At 35.1% G+C, this 15,820-nt stretch overlaps 1 protein-coding gene across 1 annotated transcript in view; it reads right to left on the bottom strand.

The window, feature by feature from the left end:
- Positions 1-6,091: 6,091 nt before the first annotated feature.
- The window catches only part of LOC113237146 (integrin alpha-PS2), a 59,965-nt gene continuing 50,236 nt past the window's right edge, over positions 6,092-15,820 (bottom strand). The window contains exons 20-22 of the mRNA XM_026473445.1: positions 15,263-15,409; positions 13,220-13,450; positions 6,092-6,768 (exon numbers count right to left, since the gene is read on the bottom strand). Of these exons, the coding sequence (XP_026329230.1) occupies positions 6,691-6,768; positions 13,220-13,450; positions 15,263-15,409 (456 nt within the window). The 3' untranslated portion in view covers positions 6,092-6,690. The remainder of the gene's footprint in view (positions 6,769-13,219; positions 13,451-15,262; positions 15,410-15,820) is intronic.

Below are 15,820 nucleotides of genomic sequence, written 5' to 3' on the forward strand. Positions count from 1 at the left end.
GTAATAATGCTTACCTATGAAATAAAGATTATTTTGAATTTTGAATTTAAACAGGAATAACCAGATTTGATTATATATATTGAATTACAATGAAAAACTTTAAAATATGTCGCCTCTTTGTATTTTTCATAAACATAGTTCTAAATACAGTGACAATTCAAATGAACTTGTACTCAGTAATTGGATTGGTCGAGAATGATTCAAATTAAACAAGTTCGGAAATTCATTCCTTAAGCGTGATCAATATTCAGTCGATAATCGATAGAATATTTGCTGATTGCAATCACTAGTGGGCAGCACTTTTGGGCAATGAACCGTCATTTTACTCCGTCTTCAAAAAAAACAGACTATAGGTATGTTTAATTTCCAAAAGTTTCATATCCCATGTTGTTTATAACTTTCTAATTGTCAGGCTAGATTGGGTGAAATTAAAAAACAGAAGTGATTAAAAAACAAAAATTTTATTACAATTTTTTTTTGGTAAATGCAATTATTACCGAGACAAACAACCGAAAAAAATAAACAATTTTTTATGGCATCTAGATTCGTTTAGTTTATTAATAAACTCTAGTTATAAGTAGAAGCTTTTCTTAATTAGAGATGTGAAATAAATAAAAAATATTTAATTAAAAAAAGTTTTAACAATGGCATAGCTAGCTAACATTGTGTCGGAATCTTTCACAGAATTCAATTAAGTTTATTGTTCAACTAACATTAATTTAATTAAAAGTGTTTACAGACCAAAGTCTACTTTTGATTAAAATTACCGATTCAACAATAGTATGTAAATAAGTACCTTTTCTGTGAAAAAATGTTTCACAATGACTAATTAATTACATATTAACTAAGTAATAGAAACATACAATCTTATCGGTTAAATATTTACAAATTGTTATATAAATTTCATTTATTTATTAGTAACTAAATACTTTCAGAAGGCACTACTTAAGATATACATTTACATATATAATTATCTATGTATTTAGCTTTTTAATTGTTTTGTTTTTCAAATAAAGCACTCACTGCAGACTGGCAGCTGACAAATAAAACGTTAATCAGAAGACAAATATGGTAACTACACTGTGCGCGTCATAGAAACACTCCCTAAGGACATTGGAAAAAAAACGTTACTAAACTAAACTATCTTCATTTCGAAACAACTTATTGGACCATAGATTGTTAGGAAACAAAAACCTTAATAACTTTTTTCATGATACCAGGTGACAGCGATTAGCGACAAGCGTTAAGCGACACGCCAGTCCATAACAGTTGCAGGACCGCTCAGAGCTTTAAGTCGCAAAGATCTGAAGGACACTGCCACTGCGCCTATCACCCTGAGACGTAAGGTAACAAGTCTCATGTGACAGTAATTTAACCAACACCTTTACCCTTCAAAACTGAAACACAGCAATGCTCATATTGCTGCCTAGCGGCAGAAATAGGTGAGGTGCTCTTAGGCTCAACTAACACTGGCGCAGAGTCGTCGCGACGCGTCATGTTTTTCGCTTATAGCATATTCATCTCTATTTTCCCATAATTAAGGTACAAATTTGTGTTATGCAAATATGGAACTGCGCGTCGACCCTTGGTTAAAGTCGAGCGGTTTCGCGCGTAGTGAGGCGTCAGACGCCGATCACATTGTGATCCGGGCGCACTAATACGCGCGTCGCCATACGTTGTAGTTGAGAAACAGAACACGACGCAACACGCTGCGCCAGTGCGAGTTGAGCTAAAACTATGTTGGCGCAAGAATAGCAGCTAAAAGTACAATGACATCGGTTCGTTGAACCTGCCGAGCACAACACTGTCCAGCCTTCCGGCAACAACTTGTAGGAGACTGTTGGCGCTTCCCTCAGTCAAATATTTTTTTTAATGGTGGATGAAAACGCGGCTGTGCGGTAGAGACACCGTCTAGCTTTTGGTCGCTATAGTACAGGAACGTTAGGGACACAATGTATCTCTAGGACGCGTGACGGGTTAAGAATGATGCTATTCAACGCGAATGCATCGCAAAGTTATGCGAATGTGTGCGTCTGTACACGGCACACGCGGGCGCGCACACATATAAACCGCGCTGTTACCTTTGTATCGAATTATCATACTTGTCTTATTATACCATGGTTTAGCCATCCAGAAGGGCCAAACTCCTTCTCGATCAAATTTTCTATGTTTTTATAGTCTATTATAGTCAAGTTATCCTGCATGCAATCATATTATTTACGTGTAATGAAAACCATTGTATTGAATTGCGTACGGGCTTTTAATAGGGTCTCGTTTGTAATTCCTTATTTACCACCCTTAATGCACAATGTACTATTCTTCTACTTGAAGCATATTAAAAACATCACTTCCTTTAATGCAATGTAAATAGTATTAGAAAAATAACCATATGCTCACTTTTACAGGGTTGTTTTTAAACTTGTAACAACTTCTTAAGACTGCATTACTAAGAAAAGAAAGCACGACAAAGTTAAAGTTTATTTTTGATAAATTAATTTTTAAATTCACTAGCTTGAAAAGGCTTTCTTTCTCACTAGAAATCTGCGTGTAAAAGCGTTTTTTGCACGCTAGCGTGGAAAAGGTTTTTAAAATTCGAACTTGACGATGGACTGTGGTGCACAAAATTTTTTTGTCGATAAATAAAAAAGATGACACGTCCAACTACGCGATTTGTTATACATTACTTATTTATGTAATACAAATCCGTTAGTATATTTCATTCTTATTATTGTTGACATTAATATATCGACTCATCCGTAGAACAAAGGTCTATGTGCAAGATTACTTGTTCTCAGGACATAGTACATTTCGTTCGTTCTTCTTCGCTGTGGATGTCAGATCGACCTTTGTTCGATTTTATATTTCCAAAACAAAGTAACATGTATAAATTCTTAAAACACCATTACATGGGCCTTAGTTTTAATAACGAAATTGTTCTCGTAACGTACTTATTCTCTTTTCGCTATATAATCACATCGGACTCTGTTCTTCGGATGAGTCGATATATTCATTCATTCTTATTATTGTTGACATTAATATATATAACTAACTGCGTTTATTAAATATTTTAATTCGTCGAAGAAGTAAAATAATTTCAATAATCTCTTAACCACACATAATTATAAGTTAGTAAGTAAAAGCAAGAATAAAAATGATGAGGTGCAAACTCAGAATGCATCCGAAGATAAACTTTCTCTTTGACCAAAAAAAAAACTGATATTTTGTCTCTACCATTTCCCTCGCTATAGTGAGGTGAATAGTTGTGTGTTTCGCTCGGCAGCAAAGTTGTTTTGCGTCACGTGTCTTGGAACAGTCGTTACGCTTACGCCCGAATCTATTTTTGAACTCGCTCGTGGTTCAATCTTAGCTGCCTTCGCTTGCTCAGGTATTAATACAAGCACTGCGCGTCAAACAACAATTTTGCAGCCTTGCATAACAAATAACTAATGTTTTGTAAAAAGTATTACCCAAATAACCCTGTATAATATATATTTATTTAAATAAGCTGTAAATACAAACTCTCTAACCTGTGATATGTATTGACAGGTATAAAAGTATTTTGAAGGCACTATATATAATTGACTATTATAAAAAGGCAGAAGATTTTCGTCTCATTTCAGGATAAAGAAGAGCTGTTAGTTGGCAGTACAGAAACAAGCTCGCGTTTGTCAACTTTCGGCATTTAGATTCTAATTACATATTTCTTAAATCACAAGATAGAGCAGAAGACACAAATAGGAAAGATATTAAGGCCCGTAATAATAAACAGTTCAAAATGTATTATATTAAATTATTAATAAATTATAATCACAGGTATCTTGGATGAGGTCATTTGTGTCCAAGATACCGAAAGACTTTGAACTTTACTAGGACTTAATAAAGGTTTTGAACTAAAGCTTAAATGCTAAAGAACTAACTGAACATTGCCTCCTTTGGCACAGACTCTGATTTAGGTGTCAGTTTTGTAAATTTGTTACGCCTTTCTTTTAAACCAACATTTATGAGTTTGTTTTGACTGCTCTATACTATTTGTAAAGTATTTGGATAAAGATAACAACAACGTTAACATGAAGATACTGACTTTAAGAACTTGTTATCGATTCTTTATTTGAGATGGATTTATATTACGGGCCTATTCTATTGACTAATGTAATGCCTTCTAGAATTTGATATAATAAATACTTATAAGCATTTTAAAATCTGTTTGAACTGCGGTGAAATTGTATCTATAAGTGTAATTGTGAGTACCCTGCTTGCGATTCTTGGAAACACTGGAACAGAGTTCATGTGGGTTCCAGAGACCCAATTTATAATTTAATGTATTTTGAAATTAGATTTAACTTATTATGATTTAATTTGATTTTATTTATTTAATCGTAATTTGCGTTGTATTATAGATACAATTCAATTTAATGTTAACTGATGATTAACGTTACTAATACATAAGGTAGTTTTTTTGTAACTAACGTCTATGGACATGGACTGAAACAAAAAGTTTTGAATTTGAATTAGAATAACTACGCCTCCTTTTCATTTTTATTAAATGTCACTGTTAAGTACGTCATTTCATAACGCATGTGACATCATTTACGCCGATTTGTCTGAGGTGTCGTGTCGTGTCGCGTCAGAACTGTGTCGGTCTCATACATACAGCACAAGCCGTCACGCCAGATTGCAACACACTGATATAAATCTAACCATATTAAAGGTATGAAACCGATATCGTTCTAACGCGCCACGACACGACACGTCACGTTAAACAAATGTAAATCCGGCTTAAGTCTAAATTTTCTAATACAAACACACGTACATAATTTAAAATATTTCTCGTTATCAGGCAGTAACGTCTGCAAATATATTTCATTAACTTTCTAAATTATTCTAATCTGGGTGTTTTGGGTTGTTTTAGCTTTTTGAAGATTGTAATTCATCCTTGTCTACAACTATATTCTCTCAGTGCTCCGCAGCGGAAAGTGAAGGCATATTTCGTGAAAAAAATAAGTCCCCAGTATGGGTGGTAAATTTTTACAAAATGATCGCTTTGCACACAAATTTGATTCAAACTGTATTCCATAGCATTTAAGTTTATGTGAAAAGATCAATCCCTAGAGTGTCTTGCTCATTCTTGTCAGGGAAGTCAGTGCAAGAGCAGTAGCTTAAAAAATGACGTTTTCAAGTGTAAATTTATTTTACTTATGAAATAAATCATTTTTTGTATTTTGACTGCTATTACCATCACAAGAACACATCCAGCTTGACACTATGGATTTTAAATCGTTCTTAAATTAAGCGGTATAGAGTGGAATATAAATACTAAATGTCAAGATTGATCTGCTATTAACATTATAACTACCATAGACAACTTCAACGTCGTTCAAAAGTTATAATTAGTATCTTAAGCTATACAGTTACTTTGTTTCTCTCACAAATTAGTTTACAATAATTCACAAGTCCTCTTTACACACACACATGTACACTAAGTTACTATTAAGTTAATGTTAACCTATTTATTATTACTTTAGATCACATTTCCCAAAAAAACTGTCATACATGACACACTTTTTACAGTATCACACATTTTACTTTTCCATTTGTGTTTTTTTTTACTAAATCCATGAACATACCAACATGAAACATTTATTTATTTTAATTGTGACTAGTTATAATTATATTACAACAATATTTATAAAACAATGATCCGAAATGTTCTGAACCTTTCACCTTAAAAATATCTAGGACAGGCTATCTTTTAACACACACATTTAAGCATACATTTGGAGATACATATGTCAGCCAAAAGTGACAAATTCTCAATATGGCGAATCAAAATGGCGTTGCAAAACTCGCTTTATGGCGATGTTTATAAACCAAAATTTGTAGACTGAATACCGGTTAGAAGGTACTAGTATTCGTAAACAAATAATTACATTCTTTCCCAGTAAGGAGACGATAGAAGATTCATTTTTAGTTTCAAATTTTAACAACTCCGTATAAATTTATTCGCGATAGTTTAGGAGCCTAGACGCTTGGACTAATTATTGAGGTATTATTTTTTAATGGGGCTGACATGTTCAATTATGACCATAGCCCCTTAATAAATAAAGAGTAAAAAAATCTTCTGTAGTTTCCTTGATAGAAAGAGATTCACGGATCTTAGTTATGTTTACCTTTGCCCAAAATGACGCATTAATTATAACTAAATGTCATTCAAAATGGCAGTTGACTTAATTCGTAAATTTCAAAATGGCCGCGGTGTTGTTATTTATATATACTAAAAACTAAAACACCACAGTGATATCAATAGCCTAAAATTCAACTACATAGTTTCATCAACATAAAGTAATGTTTTTATTAAAAGTGCCATCTATTTTAACACAATTTACGCAAATATTTGATTTTTTTGGAGATTGACTTATTTTTAGTCAATGAACTCTTTATATTTCTAAAGAAGACTACAAAGCGCTTACAGTTTAAAATCCACTGTAGTGCAATTGATTCTACTTCACTTTTTAAAGTTCATCTATCACTTTTTAAATTTAAAAACTTCACTTCACGTTAATATCTGTCGATACTAGATGAATCTCGACTGGTGACATCACTAGCGGCGTCGGTCGACGAACTAGTGTCGTCAGTCGTCGCGTCAGTCGTGACGCCCGTATCGGTCGTCACGCCTAAATCGGTTGTCGGATATCAAAGATGTTCGTCGCGACCATTCAACGGCTGGCGCTCAGCGTGATCCGAGGGTCGATTGCGCTTGAAGAAACCGCACTGTAAATAATTTTAAGTTACGTTGTATTATAAAGTTCGATTGATTTTGATTTGATTTTAAATATCTTTATTTCAAAATAAACTTAAAAATAATACAAAAAGATCTTATTCTATTTGTAAACAAACATAATGTTTTATGTAACTTAGGCTACACACCTTTCCGAACACATAGGATAAGAAATAATAAACTACTCAGATCATCGTTTACCAGATAGGAATATGATAACAACACAACAAGTAGTTTAGAGAACCACATATATATAAAAACATGAAGTGAGAAACGAAACAGTCAAACGTAATATTTATATTCATTTATGCAAACATGTGAAATTAGTGTATTAATCGAAAGAAAATAACAAAATATAATTAAATAATATGATGAGGGTATCAGTACAAAAAATAACTATTGAGCTTGTTGAGAAACATCAGTTGCCTAGAAAATAGTGATGTGGTAACTTATACCTGTTATACGTACTACGAAAACCTAACGTACGAAACCTGCTTTTACCGATAGCAGATATTAGTGTATTATGATGTGTAGGATTTTTATGTAAATAAAATTTTTTTGAATAATTAAGAATAAAATCTTTAATAGGTGGATAGTTAATGCGTTTATGAAGATTTTTTAAATTTGTTTTGAATTTAGTATTGTAGGCTATTTTGATTGCTTTATTTTGTACGATTTGTAGCTTTTGGTATTTTGAGTCAGGTATGCTGCTCCAAACCGGTGCTGCATATGTTAGACAGGGTCTGACAAGAGTGGAGTATATGTATAATTTTGTTTTAGAGCTGAGAATGGATTTCCGATTCAAGACCGGATGTAGGGTATTTAGAGCTTTAACGCCTTTTGAGATCAGTCTATCAGTATTAGAAGACCAATTTAGTTTATTGTCCAGTAGTATGCCTAAGTATTTAACAGACTTACTCCAAGGCACGTGGTAGTCGTCAAGTACGACTGTCCTAGTCGGGAACGCACGTTTTCTAGTAAATATAATACCTTCCGTTTTGGATGAGTTTAATTTGAGTTTCCATTTTGTGAAATAAGCACTCAGTAGGTCTACAGATAGTTGAAGGCGTCCTATAACTATATGGAGGTCTTTGGAAGAGGTGTAAGAAGCTGTATCGTCAGCATATATGGCTAGATTTGTATGAGGTTGCTTAGGTATGTCATTTAGAAATAGAATAAAAAGGTAAGGACCCAGGATTGAGCCCTGAGGGACTCCAGCGGAAATCAACTTGGGAGTGGAACATGAGTCACCTACATGTACAGAAATGGATCGATTTTGTAGGTAGCACTGGATTAACTTAACCAAATTTAAATCAATGCCAAATAATATCAATTTATGCAGTAAAGCGTCATGCCAGACAGTGTCAAAAGCCTTTTCTATGTCTAAAAGGATCATTCCTGTGGATTCACCTAAATTTAACGCATGTGAGATGTGCTCAGAAACTCTTGCAAGTTGTTGAGTGGTAGAGTGCATTTTACGGAAGCCAAACTGTTCAGGCATAATTAGGTGCTCAGTGGCTTTAGACAGGCGAGTAAGAATTATGGATTCTAACAATTTAGCCAGGCCGGGTAATAAGCTGATTGGACGATAATTGGTGGGAATGCTTGCATCTTTGTTTAGCTTTTTAATAGGAATAACTTTTGCCAGTTTCCAAGAAGAAGGAAAGTAACACAAATGTAGACAACCATTAAATATTTTAGTGAGCTGCACTACGCATTTCTGCGAGAGGTTTTTAAGTAGTATGTTATTAAGATTATCTACACCCGGAGCCTTTCGGTTTTTCAACTTCTTCAATAGGACACGGATTTCATTAGGCCGAACAGGAAAGCAAATCTCAAAGCGATCAAAAGTTTTTAGACTTTCAAGAGATGTACTTATATCAGAGAGAACAGCTGGATCGGTAGCCCAGTGTCTAGTAAGGTTTGTGTTTCCAATAAACGCTTCTGCTAAAGCTTCGCATTGTTCTAATGTTGTGGAAGATTTTGTGCCGTCGGATTTGACCAGGGTAGGAATGCTTGAAGGTTTATAATCAATTGATTTCACTAGACGCCAGAGATCAGTAGTAGGATTTTCAATTTTGGACAATTTTTCATTCCAGACACTATCATTGTGATACGTTATTTTAGTTTTAATCACATCTCGAAGCATGTTTGCTTTCGTTGCAAGTAACCTTTTCGTACGTGGGTCTTGTTCCTTGATAGCAAGTCTGCGTAACCTACTTTTACACTTAATGATATATTTGATACGCCTAGGAAGTTTAGTAAAGGTAGTAGACGAAACTTTGGGTACACAAGAATTTCGGGCGTCGATAATAGTATTTGAAAGATGATCTATAGTAGAGTTGATTTCCGATATAGTGCTAAGTGGAGACATGCTCAAGGAAATGTGCTGATCTAAGTAGGCTCTGTACTTAACCCAGTCAGTTTTACGGTAATTAAAAGTAATAATAGACTTGCGCTCAATTATACCTCCAATTTCAAAGGTTACGGGAAGGTGGTTTGAAGAAAGACAAGTTAGTGCACGAGGTTCGGCAAGAATGCAAACTTTACGAGTTAAGAGTACGTCAGGTGTAGACGGAGTACGAGTGATGTCATAATGAACCAGAGTAGGCGTTCTAGGGGCTAGTATGTCATAGTCGCTGTTAATCATGTGATGAAAAAGAACATCACCATGTAGGTTAGAAACAGAACAGTTCCAATATTGATGTTTAGTATTAAGATCACCCATTATTAGTACCCTGGGACTAAGTGAAAACAATATATCCAAATCGCTAGACAACAATGGGAGATTAGGAGATTGGTAAACGGATATAACGGCAACACTATTGTCGGAAAGATTAAGTTGTAAGCCAACACATTCAAGATTGTGGGTTTTTGGGATTTTGAGTTGAGTGTGTGTTATATTGGACTTGATTAAAATGGCAACACCTTGACCACGTCCTTCCATGAGCTTGTCTTGACGGTAGCAACTATAGCCAGGAGTGGCCAGAAATGTATTTGAGGAAATTCTGGTTTCATTAATTGAAATAATGTCAGCTGAAATATCACTCACCAGATCCAAAAGCTCTGTTATTTTTGTACGGATACCATCGGCGTTCCAGAATAAAACACGTAAACTTTTAGACTCAGACATACTGACCAAGATGTCTTAAGATCAGTATTACTTTATCCATCATGTTGTCACATAAGACAAATTGACTTTTGATGGATTTTATGGTCATTAAAATAGCCAGCATGTCGGTAGTATTTTGATCCTGATTAGTCTGAAGAGGCGAACACGTAGGAATTTCTAATTTGGCACCAACAACGTTACTCCAAGCACGTCCATCCACTTTGTTGGACATTGTGACTTTAACATTTTTTTGTACTTCTTTGTTCTGTTCTTGTCTGGCACGGATAGTATTTAGGTATTTTTGCCGTTCGGTACATTGGCGATAATTGGCAGGGTGGTTTTCATTGCAGTTACAACATTGTGCGGGCTGGTTGCGATCCTTCTTAGGACATTCCGAGGTTAGATGAGACTCCGTACATTTGACACAGCGTGGAGATAAATTGCAATTTTTAGAAGAATGACCAAATCCTTGACATCGAAAACATTGTGTACCATATAAGTTATTAGGGTGATATTTGCGGATTTGAACAATACAGTTGCTGATATATTTGATTTGACGAAAACGGGAGACATCACTACCAGCAGGGAGCTGTACTATGAAGGGTGGACTTGCTGCTTTCTTCTCGGGGATTCTCATTTTATGAACAATAGTATCACTGAATCCAATTGCATCTAATTCTTCTTTCAAATGGTTTTCCATGTAATCTGGCAATCCAAATATCACTACTTTTGCCATTCTCTCATCTTTCCGGCAGAAAGTATGATAAGGAATGTTTTCAGATCGCAAACCTTCCTTTAGTGCCTGATGACTTTCAGGAGTGTAGGAGATGACGGCAATTTTGTTCTTACCTTTGTACAGGAGATGAAACTGTTTCGTATATCTGCTAATGAGCGTTTTGATGTATTCATGAGTCCAATCATTTTTAATTTCCAGAAATATAGGAGGAATGTGTCCAGATTTCTTCTTCGTAGTAGAGGCGTCGTGAAAACGCTGAGCAGCTGGACCAGTTGAGTTTTCACCAAGCAGAGTGCTGAAGCGATTGCTCGTCTTTATAGTTCCTGAGGTTACTTTTTCGGTAGGGCGCACAGTACGCTTCGGAATTTTCCATTCGCTTGTGTCGACAGGGCCCTCTAGGGGCCGTTTCCCAATTGAATTTGACCTCGATAAAAAGCGCTCCATAGTATTCGTTACTCGTTTGTAACTATTATTAGGTAACAGGTAAACGTTCCCATGACTATGAAACGCAGATCAAGAGAACAAAAGAACACAAAGTAAATGTGTGCGTCCACTTCGAGCGCATACGACGAACTGGGAATAAAGTTCGATTATTTCATTTGAAATTTGGTGAGACTGTGGCCAAAACCCTCGCCTGAGAGGAGACCCAGCAGTGGCACATATAAATGGGTGGAATGATGTTGAAGGTGATGATAAAGTTCCGTTTTTTAATGTGAAATAGACAAACGGTTGACCACAGGCTAAGCTGTTGTTAAGCGACAATGTGGTCGATGTACACTTAAGCCCGTCCTAGCAAGGACTTTCTTTTTATAAATCAAAAACAAAACAGTAGATATTGAATCTCATTGTAAGAAATGTTTCTAATTCTAAAATACTCTAACATTTTTAAATAAAAATAAATTGAACATTAAATTTGGCTGCCATTTTCGATTGACTTCAAAGTGATTGTCTGAGGTTAGTGATGTAAAAGCACGACTTTTAATACCGATATCGACTAATTTTCGTAATTTTTTAAAACGAAATTAATTTAATTAGTCGTAATTTTCAACAAAAATCAATGCCAATTTACAATTTGATAGTAACTCTCTACGACCTTGAATGTCCACTGCACCCTTCGGTTACATCCTAGCGCAGTCGTACTAAAGTATCAAATCACGCATAAACATACTGAGTTGCTAACTACTGTCAGTTGTGAAGTGCATTAGCTCGCGCCAGGGGATCCACTTCGTCCGACATTCGTCCAAAACATTTACCGTCAAATAAGTAATACTCGACCATATTAAAAAACGCATAATACGAATGAAGCTTCGCACTTGACATTCTTTCTTCTCTTCTTTTGATTTTGTAAAGTATTACTTATTTCATAGTACCGGAGATACCGGGAGTAGACTCCCTGATCCGCCTGTTTGTCATAGCACTCAGTCGTACCGCCCAGCCACCCGATTTCAATATAGCAGAGTGCATAACTCAAACATTACAAAACCATCCCGGCCTGGAACTCTCCCGCTACCGCCTCTGTGTGGCCAGAGCATAAAGGTGGTTTTCCACCTGCGAGGCGAGACGAGACGAGGACAGACGAGAATTGAAATCTCGCCGACCTATTTCCAGCAAAAATTACCATTAATAGCTCGCGCGAGAAATCGTGTTTTCATTGCAGATTTTTGTCATTTCTTTGTCATTCAAGTTACAGAGCGAAACGGGTGTAGTTGCGAAACGAGGTCTAGTTTCAGGGGTCAAACAACAGGGTAATCATGAAGTCGACGTCAAAATGCAAAATTCTTTCGCTGTACTTTAAAAATATATAATTTATTGATGCAGCTGGCCTACTTATAGGCCGGCCCGTGCTCTTTCAAGTTACCGACACAGTTTATCCGACAGGCCTGAATTATCACAGGCCGCGAGAAGCCGTCTTGTCTTCTTAAGACCCAATAAAGTACATTGGGATAAAAGCTAAACACCCAATGCATATTAAAATATGTAAAATGGGTAATTTTCAGGTTAGTTGTCTCTACCTAATTTCGGTGAAACATTTTTATTATTTAAATATTCCAGAATATTATCATGACGTATCTATTACTTAATATTCGAGTGTAGAATCCTGAAATATTATTTAATATTTCATAATATACTCGAATACTTAAAATAATAAAAATTGCAACCGAAATTAGGTAGAGCAGTGGACCAGAAAATTACCCAAATACCATTACAAGCGTATGGCCCAGCTCATTATGAGAAGTGTATCTTCTAAATACCCCTATAGTCTCCTCGACTATGTAGCGCTAAATTTGAGTGCGATATCTTCATTCTAATGCACACTGGGTGTTTACGTGACCATACTCTGATTACTCTACGTAATCAGCAATACGGTTCAATATTACATCAACAAATATTTCAATTATCGCCTCGCCCATCCTCGTCAATCCAGAACTTATCCACCGAAGATGCGCGAGGAGAGAATTGAAATTTTGCCATACAAATTTCTTTCTTGTCTCGCCTTGTCTCGTTTCGCCTCGTCGGTGGAAAACTACCTTTAGACAAACCAGTAACATAGGTATAAACTATAAAGTAAAAGAAGCAAATAACAAAACGCTCTTACCTTGTACAATATGAAAATCAGCAACAACAATAGCAAAGCACCAATCACAGCAGCAAGTACAACCACCCAAAGAGGTATAGAACCGCTCTCTAATGCTTCCTTTCGAGGAGTGACATTAGTTTTGGCTTCAGCGGTGTACCACGAGGTTTTCTTCGCGGCACCAGCTACGGGATACCTCGTGACGCGAGCCGCAGCTAGAGACGATAGCACTATTTGTCTATCTTCAGAGATCTGTTGGAACATTAAACATTTATTAACATCTAGGCACGTGGAATTGTTGAATACATCGCACTGCTGTTACAATAGAGTTAGAACTCAAAATATGTGTAATTCAAGATTATGCCACTATTGAACGTAAAATTTGATTTTATATACGTTAATAAAACCGTAGTTAGAATATTGTAAAAAACAACTAAAAAATATCTACTTAACTCAAAATGAGACACGCTTTATGTGAGCTTCTTCTGGCCAAAATAGTCCTTATTCAAAAATATGAAATTATTCTTTCTCTTTTATTTCTAAATATATTTGGTAAGTAGGAAATTGTCTGTCACAAACTGTAACCTATACATACATTTCAACTAATTATTATCTTTCACGGGAAGCGAGTAATTAATTTTTCGTCGATTCTGACAAAATGTGATTTTTTATTTAATATAATATTGTATTAACAGTGCGACATGATTTCTTGGAATTTATGTAAGAAATTTAATTTGAAATTTACTATGAGCTTTTCGGAGAAGGAAAACATTGTTCAAAACGTTCGGTAACGTGTGAATAATAATAAATAATAAATAACGCACACACTCAACATAGCCCCGCACTAGGGAAACCCTGTGTCGCGGGTGCCATGGACACACACGTAGACAACCACAAATTACACCCAAACTCACGAGAGAAATAATGTAGGCCATACAACTATTTCTCCCGGCCCGGGAATCGAACCTGGGACCTCTGCGTGGCAGTCCGGCATGGTAACCGTTCGGTCACGGAGGCAGTTAAAGTAAAAGGCAGTTATGTTGTGAAGTTTCTAAAGTTAATTTTACTAACTATAGGAAGAATGCAGTGTTGTCACGAATTGCCAACAGTTATAATGCGCACTTTAGTAAAATCGACCCTTGCATTGGTAGTAAAGGTTAGTAAAAAATGTTAAGTCTGTAGATCAAAAGGCGTACGTCTGCGTAACATCTACGCCGTTTGTTAAGTTTTTGAATATCTTTACACGTTACATAATCTGCACATATTTTCTAAATGTTTTAATAAATAAGTACATGCATAAGTTCATGTAAAGTATTAATAGTTTTTTTTTTATATAATCATGTTATCGATTATATATAATATAATATATCATTAGTTATATATTAAGTATATGTTAATAATATATGTAACATTGCGATAATTAAGTTACCGTCGACTTTGTTTTAAACTTTAGTTAAAATTTAAATTTGAAATTCCCTAAGCCCACAATTAATTTTTAACCGACTTCAAAAAAGGGAGGACATTCTCAATTATACTGTGTTTTTTTCTGTATGTATGTTACGCGATAACTCCGGTATTTGTGAACCGATTTTCATGATTCTTTTTTTGTTGGAAAGGGGGTACTTCCATAGTGGTCCCATTTCATTCTGAATAAAAGCATGCACCTTTAAGGATGTCTGTTCACGCATGAAGATTCATTTTTATAAATAGACACACACACAAATGAAAACACTAACTTTGTAAATTACTCCCTATTGTACAAACACACATACTTTGTGAAAAATAGACCTAAATAAAAAATACTCTAACCAAGAGGTGGAGACCATGAGTCCTAAGACACAGGATTTTCTCTCTCCTACATTAACTTGTTAATTCTGGCTGTAAATTAGTTTGTAATCGATATTTGTTGGAGAAAATAAACATCTATTATTATCTATTATATAAATGGATTGATGATGATATTAATGCATAATCCCAGGGAACAATGTAACTTTCTGGACGTAAAAATAACGGAAAATCGACAATATTCTTTTTTCTACTATTTATATACTCCATTTAACAAACCTGACTGAGTTCAGATGCATTGAACCTAGATCGTAAGCCAATCCAGATTTCCTGGTTCTTCACCAACGGGCCAGCAGTGCACCTAACCACTGCACACTTGTACTTCTCCTCGCACCGTTCGAGAATGTTCTTCAGTTCAGGGTCTACCTGCAATTAAAAAAAAAGTGCAGTTGTGTCAGTTATAATTCGACGGTTCCAATTATGAAGCGGCATGTATCTGCCTACATCTTGAATTTCCAAATTATATACATTTTTCTTCTTCTGCTCTATAAATATCAATTATAATTACATAAACAACATCACAAAGGAGCTCTTTTTAGTTCTGAACCAAAATTCTATTGTCTATGGTACTCGCTACAAAAAAAAATTGTTTATTGAATAACTTATTGTAGTTCAAGGGAATAGCGAGACTAAAATATATCACAGTTCAGGCATAAACTAGGAAAATCCTGTATTTCAGGTAAAAGTACTAATTACACTGGTATATATATTATTAAATTATAAACAAATAAATTATTAAACAATAAAATACAAATCGTATGCCTATACGCTTAAATT

Source organism: Hyposmocoma kahamanoa, unplaced genomic scaffold, assembly GCF_003589595.1.
Source record: "Hyposmocoma kahamanoa isolate Upper Pololo Valley unplaced genomic scaffold, ASM358959v1 93, whole genome shotgun sequence".
Classification (NCBI taxonomy): Eukaryota; Metazoa; Arthropoda; class Insecta; order Lepidoptera; family Cosmopterigidae; genus Hyposmocoma; species Hyposmocoma kahamanoa.